This window comes from Penaeus japonicus, unplaced genomic scaffold, assembly GCF_977035675.1.
Source record: "Penaeus japonicus unplaced genomic scaffold, GWHDUDI00000001_assembly GWHDUDI00000011, whole genome shotgun sequence".
NCBI lineage: Eukaryota > Metazoa > Arthropoda > Malacostraca > Decapoda > Penaeidae > Penaeus > Penaeus japonicus.
The window spans coordinates 804,170-814,169 of NW_028234413.1; the positions used below are offsets into that span (position 1 = coordinate 804,170).

Here is a 10,000-nt window from a genome sequence, read left to right on the forward strand (position 1 = left end):
ACAAAAAAGAAATGTCATGAAAGGCAGGTTTCCCATGGGGGCCAGTAGTGTTGGACGTAGTAGAGGGGTGAAAAGGGATGGGCAGATGTCAGACAGGCACACTTGGGATAGATTTGTTTGCACATTTATCACAACTCATTTTGTTCACCTTTTTACGCGTCATCGCTTCCCAAATAGAAGGAAATCTTTGCCCTATCAATTCATTTATGAACTGTAAATACTATGTCTTTTGTATCACTAATACAGATTCTTACTCACAAGAAAGAATATTATCAGGTTTTCCCTGTAAACAAAGCATTAATATTCCTTTTATTACATTATTTAGCAAAATCATACACATCTGAAAATATATTCATGTATAACTGCAGAATATCTGTTTTCTTATGAAATAAATCTATGATAGAAAATGACTGAAAAAGCTATTTTACATTGAATTCCATTATTTCTCAGAGCAGTAATATGTTCCATATTTTATACTTTCATTTTTATTGGTATTCACAATAAGAAAAGGTCACAAACCATCTATTTGTGAATTGCATACTTTGAAGAAATTAGAAAACAATGAAATATTTCTAGTGAAGGAGCCAATGTATTTAGAACAGCCAAGCTATCATAATCTTGTAGGTGGAATGCTGTTCTATCTAACCTAGTTTTTCTGCCAGTTTTTATAGCACTGATGCCTGTATTATTTCATAAGATATATTTATGTAATGTTTTCTTGACATCATATCCACATTTTCATCTTCATTGTCAAACTTTTTTTTGCATTACATGTATTCATTGCATTCCATTTTTTTCTACTGGGAATTTTTACATAAGGGGACAAGCTCCATACAAAAAAAAATATCTGGAAAGGTATATTGTATTTACAAGATCTTTCATATCACATTTGTGTGTGAATACTGGTGAGATTTCCTTTGCCAACTTATGGAAGTGAAACATTAAGTAATAGATGACCTTTCTTTATATACCTCTCCCCTGCTTGTTACATTGAAGTAGTGGTTGATATGAATAAGAGATACACCATAGCTGGGGATAACACCAAGTAGAACACATAAACTAAAGAATGTAGACATTTTGAAGTTCAGTGTGTATAGCCCTTCCTGGGTGCTACAAAAGACACTCAAAAGCTTGAAAATACAATAGATCTTAAATACTGGGTTTGTGATTCATAGGGTTCACTTCTCTTCATAGTCTCATTTACGCCTCATGATCCTTCTTTTGTTCACTTTCAACCTTCATTGTGGTAGAGTGTTTCTGGCCTGTAGCTTTAATACATGACTTTTATTATTCTTTTCAGGTTCAACTTCTCAAACTACTCCAAACAACAGTAGCACAAGTTCAGGTACTTCCAACCACCTAATTACCACCTCACAACAAAATAGCACAGGTAAGTTGGAATTTTGTGTGGATTTGGAGAAGGTAACCATGTCATGTGACGATATATTGTGATAAACTTTTTGCATTTGCCGCACAGGACTTTTTCACTGGAGAATTAGTTATTATAAAAGCCTTTATTTTATCCTCCTGTTTTATAGGAGAGACTTAATTTGGTTAGGGATCTGGAATTCAGATTTGAAAGTGTTTCCTGACCGTGTCTTTTTCGTCTTTGCAGGAAGACATTCACCAGAACCAAGTGGATTGATAAATAGTGGTATCGTGAACAACACCAGTGGGAGTGGAAGTAACAGTAGCAGTAGTAGCAGCTGCAGCAACAGCAGTAGCAGCAGTGGCAACTCTGTATCAAACAGTACAGGTAGTGGGAGTAGCAGCAGCAGCAGTAGCAGCAGCAGCAGTAGCACCAGCAGCAGCAGTGGCAGCAGCAACAATAGCAGCAGCAGTACCAGCAGCAACAGCAGCAGTAATGGTCTCAGTAGTGGGGTAAGCAGCAGCGTGAGTGTGACGTCACCGCAAGGTAGTCTGGCAGGCAGTGCAACCACTACACCAGCATTACCTTCAGGGGCACCAACGCCATCTGCAGCTCCCACACATCAAGGGCACACACCAGCTATGGTATATAATGTTTATCTTGGTAAACTAAGAGCAGATTGTAGATACAATTTATGTTTAGTTATCATTCTTTAGCCTTTGATATTTCAAAGCAGAAATTACTTCATTTAAAGATTTATGATTTTGTTATGACTTCATTTTTTAACTGTCTTACATGTAAGAAAGGTTTTGAATTACATTTTTGGACTTTCACGGATCAGGAAGATTAGGAAGTTTACTAAGGTTGGGAAGAGAATATCCAATGGTAAGGAAATGTGTTCCAAATGGTACTCAAATTACTATGTGGATCAGTCATATCTTAGAACCTGTGGTAATTTTTGAAAGTTGGATTCAGTCCTTTTTTTTTTTTCTTCTTCATTGATTTATTATCATAATTAATAATAATCAGAATTAGTTCATTACCTCTGTAGTTTTTAAGGTGGAAAGGCATCATTTATATATTATTTACTTTGCATTAAACTACTGTAAAGCAAGTACAATACCTCAAGTATAGAAATGTAAGTTGGAGTTGCTGTACAGAATTCTTGTCTCTCTTTTTTGTCATGCAAATATTTCTTAGATGTGTATGTATGCCATACACATGTCTGAAATATTCATGACTTAAGTTGATGTTTTTTTGTGTTTTTGATCATATGTTTTGTTTGATTGTTTTGTTTGAAATGGATTTAAAATGACCTTTGTTTATTGTGTGATACATATATATATATAAATATATATACATACTGGATTGAATATAGAATTGTGAATTTGTATGTTTTTCAGTGACATGACAGACATTTAGTCAAAAAATGAGTTACTAATTTAGTGTAATTTTACCCTTTTCAGAATGCTTCGGACACTGCAGTATCTTTAAAAGCCATCGCGCAGAAGAAGGTCAATGAAGTTAATTCTTCGTCGATAACACCATCAGGTGAGTTTGCAATGTTCAGTTTATTACAGAGTATGTTTCTTCCTCCTTTTTCTGCCATTTTTCATTTGTTTGATAAAAAGGAGGTGAATTTTTTACTGTGCATAACTAGTCTCACTCTTCAAACTAGTTTTGTGAAGATGGACAAAAAGTTTACTGTGTAACTGATGCCTTTTTGGGTAGCTGTAGAAGAATTTTTTTTTTGTCTAGTGTTCAGTGCAGAATTTTAAAAAATCCATTGCATGCTAGGCCATTTACCCCCTGGCCCTCTCCCCCTCCCCACTCAAATCGGATCCGTCTACCTCGTTTCCAGTCTTAGAAAGCAGCAGCTGCCCCGTTAGCAACACCACCACGAGCAGCACCAATACCAATGCCAACAATAACAACAACAACAACAACTCCAGCACCAGGACCATTACCGAGAAGTCCACAACGACGTGCGAGGCCAACATCCCGCCCTTGCTGGGTGTGGCCCCTCTCGGTCCTGCCAAGCTGACAGTCGAGCACGACCTGCAGTTCAAGATGCTCCAGGCGGCCTACTACCACATGCCTCACCCGTCCGACTCGGAGAGACTGAGAGTGCACCTGCCGCGCCAGCCTTGCCAGACGCCGCTCTACTATCCACAGGTGAGCGGCTCTGACTTGCCGGTACGCATACGTGTGGATTTTTTAGTCTCTTTTTATTTTAGTTTTAGGCATTGTTGTTGTCTTTGTTGCTCTACTTATTTTTATTTTTTATTATTTTTTATTATTATGGCTTTGGTTATACTTATTTTTATTTTTGTTCTTATTTTTACTTATGATTATCAATATTATCATCATCATCATCATCACCAGCTTTACTATTATTATTATCATTATTATTATTATTATTATTATTATTATTATTATTGTTATTATCATCATTATCATCATCATCATCATCATCATCAACCATCTTTATCATTATTATGATTATGAATAATCATTACCACCACCATCATCATCAATCATCATTATCATTATTGAGATTATTATTATTTTCATTTTATTTTTATTTCTTTAGTGTTGCAATTGCAATTGTTATTTTAATTATAACTACCAAGATGGTTACTGCAAGAATTATTATTATTGCAAATCTTATTTGATTATCAACTATTCTAGTACTATTACTACCACCACCATCACCTTTACTACTACTATTCCTACTACTACTACTACTACTGTTACTATGCTGCTAATACTACAACCACTGCTATGATCGCTGTTACTGCTACCATTTCCACAATCATTATTACCATTTTTAAAGTTGTAACTACTATTGCTTCTATTTCATGACGTACATATAAGGTTCATTTAAATTTTGTTCAGATGAGGTAAATGCAGTTTAGTGTCTTGAACATCACAGGTAGAACAGGAAAGGTCCACCTTTTGTGGCATTTTTTTGCAAAGGAGAAAAGTAACCCAAAATTTTCTTCTTCAAACTTGAGAACCAGTGAAGTTTGGGGTTGTACTGATAAAGTGAAAGTTTTAGCCCATTAACAATTGGGCTATTTTGGCTCAAAATGGTCAAAATGCCGGGATATTTCAAAAGCATAAGCCTAATGCCTCGGGATTCTCACCCGCACCGGCTGCAGCCGAGTGCTGTATGCCAGATCACCCGGCGCGCCGGCCAGGAGGATAGCCATGACGAAATATCTTGTCCCCAGCGGCTGACCCTGGAACCACTTGACATGGTATCTTGTCACCTGTAGTAACGGGTTAACAGATTGCGCAAGTATTCTGTCAACCACCAGTAATATAGATCTAAAGACTGCCAATTACTAATATTTGAGGGGGTGGTGTTAACCCTTTAGCACCAGATGATGTTACCGTCTCATCATGGCTTTGTCTAGCCTATGGCTTTGTCTGGCTATATTATCATGGTTATATATGATAATGGTCCTGATTGTTTTCAGTATTTTATAGCCTTCATTTTTTATTCTTATTATTTAAAGATGAGATAACAGATTTATAAGTTTTCAATAAACCTTTTGGCTTTTATAGCGCCACCTACTTGATGACCTCATGTCATGCTTCCGTCACCTGTTGGGTTTCCTGCTGTGCATAGACAGGAACAAACATTACAAAATTCAGTCAATGTTGCTTAATGGTGACTTTTATCAATGCTCTTTATATCTACTACAATTACTTATTACTTATATTTAGAAGTAGTGTAAACACTTTGTCTCGCCCCCCCTCTCTCTGTTCCATATATATACGTGTGTGTGTATGTGTGTGTGTGTGTGTGTTAACCCATAGACGACGGGGGTTGCCGAGTGTCGCCACACCGCTCTGCCGGGGGTAGCTAAACCAGCCAGACCCGCTCGCCGGGCTGTTTTTCGTCTGCCGCGCTGAGTGGAGGACGCGTTCCAAAAATATTTTTTCAATCGTCTCTGATTTGCCATGTTTACGGCCGATTTTTATAAGAATGATATGGAATAAAACACGATTCTAAACTTCCTTTCTCATCCATAATACAACCCGGAACTATGTTTTATGGGTTATAAGTTTGAGTATAGAGTTCATTCGTCTCTCTTATGTATTCGTCTTCGATTTGTGTGATTACCTTTGATACGTAATAATGAGCTAAAAAGCTGAAAAAACGAAAATAGTTACAAGTCGATTTTTACGATTTTACAAGATCGCACTATGTTTTACTGGTTATAACTTTGAGTTCTGAGTTCATTCTGCTTTCTTATGTATCCATCTTTGTACTGTATGTTTATGGTGGAAAATTAGAAATTATGGAAAGAATAACAAGTTTTATTGATGAAAAGGTAAACAACAAGTACATAAAGCATATGTACAATGTATATACAATGTATATACAATCATATATATACAAACATGTATATAATGGAAGAAACTACATAAAAAACATATGTAGAAACAACAACAACACTACATAAGCATATGTAGAGAATCAGAAGGTACATAAAAGCATATGTACTGTACGCATGACTACCTTGACGAGTGGCACGACTTCAGACGAAGTCGTGCCACTCATCAAAGCAGTCATACTGGCATAACCCCACGCCGCAGGTTATGCACCGCGTCTTGGTCCTTCGCTGTATTCCATTGCGGGAACACACGCGACATCGAAGCCGACTCCCTGGCAAGGCGGGTTGCTGAGAATGCGGTCGTCGTGCCCTCGTCTGTGGCGGAAGCTGGCCTGGTAGAACACCCTCGTCAAGGGCGGTCCTCCTGGTCATCGGCGCGTTACCATACCGGTAGCCGCCGATGAGCAGTTTACCCAGCTTCAACCGGAACTCCTTCTGGGAATTCTGGCCGCCTAGTGTCCGATGAACGGCGAAGGCATTGACGACCGCCAGGTCGAACAGGAAGAAGAACACCTTCCTGTACCACACCCTCGACCTCCGAGTGGTGGGGTAGGAGGCGGAAAGTTGGTCGCCCACGTCCACGCCCTTCATCCCGACGTTGTAGTCGAGAATGGCGTGGGGCTTTCCGTCTCCGTCGACCGAGGCGCGATGAACCGTAGACAGTACGGTGACCACCTTACGGTCATGCCACTGCACGCAGAGCATGCCCGTAGGGGTACTCCTGTAGTCCATCTCGCCTCTTCTCAGTGCGGTGAAGTCCTTCGGCATCCACTTCCTGTTGATGCGCGCAGTACCCACCGCATTCGTCCGCCTTTCCTGAAGCATGTGGAAAAGAGACGGGGAGGTATACCAATTGTCAACAAAGACACTGTAACCCCTCCCCAAACAGTCACTCTTCTCCATCAGCTCCAAGACGACCTTCGTCCCAGCTGGCACGTCCCCACGGTCCTGGCCCGTGTAAATCCGGAAACACGAGGTGTACCCGGACGACGGGCCCGTGGAGGCGCACAGCTTGTATACCTTCAACCCGAAGCGAGCTCGCTTCGAAGGGTTGAAGGTGATGAACCCCAAGCGCCCACGGAACTTCCACAAGGACTCGTCGATGGCGATGTCCTTGTCGGGCACGAGGGTGGACTTGAAGGTCAAATCCAGGGAGTCGATCACCGGTCGTAGCTTCCACAGACGATCTGCGGGGACGCCTTCACCCTCCTCCAAATGGGCGAAATGGAGGTGGCTGGTGAGGTGGTCAAACCTGTCCCGCGCCATCACGTCTGAGTATAGGTACGACCGCAGGTGCTCGTCGGTGGACCAATAGTCGCGGTAGTTCGAGCGGGGCTGCAGCCCCATGTTCACACGGAGGCCCATGTATGCAGAGAACTCCTCCCTGGACAGTGGAGTCCACTTCCTCATATGGGATGAGGAGGGAGGAGGGCGTGTCTCAGCATACCTGCAGAAGAGTAAAAATCAAACATAAGTAAAACAATTCCAACATTGTCTGAGGAGGACATCTATACACAAAACATATAACAATATAGAGCAAAAGGTGAGTAAATGATGACTACTTACAAGTTGGTCTCCGTGATGATGTGGAGGAGGAGATCTTCAGGGAACAAGCACCTGAAGATCTCCAGTGGCGTGCTGGACCCATCCAGGTCGGCCTTGACCCCAGGATGGGCAGCGAACGCATGCTTTCGAGGAAAGTTGTCCCTCTTTCTCCAAACGAAAGAGGGAGTCCCAGGCTCGTTCCTGCTTCGCCTACGGTCCACGTAAGCGGACAAGGGCTCGTCGCTCTCCAGCGTGGTATCCACCAGGCCGACGTAGTCTTCCTGCTCGTCCTCCGAACAGGAGCTGTCCCCGTGACCTTCTTCCTCTGACTGCCTGCGAGGACGGTAGTCGGCGTCGTCGTCGCTGTCCTCGTCGCAGGACGAGAAGTCAAAGACAGTCAGAGGTCGGGCATGAGGAAGATCACGGAAGTCGTCGGGAAGGTGGGATGGCCCAGGGCGGGGCCTCTTCGGAGTGCTCGAGACCTGAGCAGGGTCATCCTCCGAAGAGGTGGAGAGCAACAGGGTGCGGGCAGCGGAGCGGGCAGCGGAGCGGGCAGCGGAGCAGGAGCGCTTGGGAGCCATCTCGAAAGCAGAGTGATTTCTGAGGTGTTCCAGGGGCTATTTATACCCCATTTTCCCGCGTTACCACGTCACAATTCCCTACGTGGAAGTAATTGACGAATCAGGTCATCGAGTGACGTAGTTTCCGATGACGCGGGCTGCAACGTCACCGAAAGTCGCGTACGTGAAAGTCACGTGGGTTCTGTCGTCACAGAAAGTCACGTGGGTTATGTCGTCACAGAAAAGTCACGTGGGTTATGTCGTCACAGAAAGTCACGTGGGTTATGTCGTCACAGAAAGTCACGTGGGTTCTGTCGTCACAGAAAGTCACGTGAGTTCTGACGTCACAAAGTCACGTGGGTTCTGACGTCACAAAGTCACGTGGGTTCTGACGTCACAAAGTCACGTGGGTTCTGTCGTCACAGAGTCACGTGAGTTCTGTCGTCACAGAAAGTCACGTGAATTCTGTCGTCACAGAAAGTCACGTGAATTCTGTCTTCATAGAAAGTCACGTGGGTTCTGACGTCACTTCAAAAACACGATAACAAAAAGAAAAAGTCAAAAAGACGCATGTTCTGGCACTTATGGTGGGCGAGGTGGCGGTGGTACAACGTATGTACCAGCCGGAATATCGAAGCAAAAATTTGTGGTACCACACCTGTACCACCCGGCCACCGGGCTCAGAGAGGTCGCGGTACAGACGCTGTACCACCCGCGTGAATGGGTTAATATATATATATATATATATATATATATATATATATATATATATATATATATATATATATATATATATATATATATATATATATGATTATTATATATGTATATATCTATCTCTCTATCTATCTATCTTGATGTGTGTGTGTATGTTTGTGTGTGTGCGTGCATGGGGGGGGGGGGGGGTTAGATTAGAATACATTAAACCAGAGAAAAGAGAGGGAGGGAGGAGCATCTGTTATATATAAGTTCATATACTTTAGAGCTGAAGGTCTTGATGTATGTCCTCATTCTTTGAAGTAAGTGCTTAGCAGAGACTGCAGATGGGTGCCATTCATGGCTTGCTCTCCTGCAGGTGTCAGGAGAAAGTGGTCCCATCTGTCACTAAATATAACTATTATTCTTAGTATGATCGTAAAAAACAATGCTAGAAAACACGCTTATTTACCTGCATCGGTACTTTCACGTCATCCATACCTAACAGCTTAAACAAACTCTGACGTGAAGGAAAGAACACAGTAGAAATTTTAATAATAGACCATTACTGTGACTTCATTCAATTTTATTAGTATGAAACAAGAATTAAATAGATGAGTACCATCTCATTAACTCATTCACGCTAGGGCTTATGTTTGCGTAATGCTGCTCCCGGAGGCTAGATAACAAGCGCACACAGTGACTAAGTGTGAGATCTCTCCTGCTCCTCAATGAGTGCTTTTCACCTGCCCGCTTCAATGGGTTGTTTACATTATTTTCACAAGTAATTAAAAATGTGCCTTTACAAATGGAATGCCTATGATTATGTGCATATGTAACAATATAAAACATATTTTGAAGGAGAGATCTTGACGTTCTAGGACATCACCCAGAAAGAGCAAAATATTACTTTGACGAGGTTAATTTGATGCCACAGAATACTTCCAAGTTGAAGTACATAAAATTATGAAACAAAATATGCATTAAACAAAAATTTCTAGTGCAAAAGAGCAACAATGAGATTACTGGTAAGGTTTTATTGAACCTTATTTTTACAGAGTAGTGAAATGAACATCTTTTCAAAGGGCAAAGGTGGTGTTGACACTAAATATATGTTGAGAATTGAATTGAATTTGCAATTTCCACAGTGATGTAGTGAAATGGGATTGGTATTAACCCTGTGACACCTATAAATCCAAATTGTCCATTGCAAATTCCCTAGAATTGGGTTTGTCTGGTCGCTGTAGAGCATAACCATTTGATGTTGCATGAGAGAGTAAAATACCTACTTGCTGCTACCAACGCTGATACTGTTGAGTTCATTATAACAGATGTAGAAATTGTATAACTGAGGCTGTATAATTTCACAACACGAGATGTAAATGACGCATTTGGATTAGCTCGTCTTCAGAATTACATGT

At 41.4% G+C, this 10,000-nt stretch overlaps 1 protein-coding gene across 8 annotated transcripts in view; it reads left to right on the forward strand.

Annotated features, from left to right (window-relative positions):
- The window catches only part of Not3 (CCR4-associated factor Not3), a 45,076-nt gene that overhangs the window by 27,316 nt on the left and 7,760 nt on the right, over window positions 1-10,000 (forward strand). For 3 of the 8 annotated variants that reach the window (XM_043002332.2, XM_043002349.2, XM_043002340.2), the window contains exons 8-11: window positions 1,301-1,390; window positions 1,616-2,013; window positions 2,836-2,920; window positions 3,231-3,565. In XM_043002332.2, the coding sequence (XP_042858266.1) occupies window positions 1,301-1,390; window positions 1,616-2,013; window positions 2,836-2,920; window positions 3,231-3,565 (908 nt within the window). The remainder of the gene's footprint in view (window positions 1-1,300; window positions 1,391-1,615; window positions 2,014-2,835; window positions 2,921-3,230; window positions 3,566-10,000) is intronic. The other 5 variants (XM_086541489.1, XM_086541488.1, XM_043002359.2 and 2 more) reach the window with 3 other exon arrangements.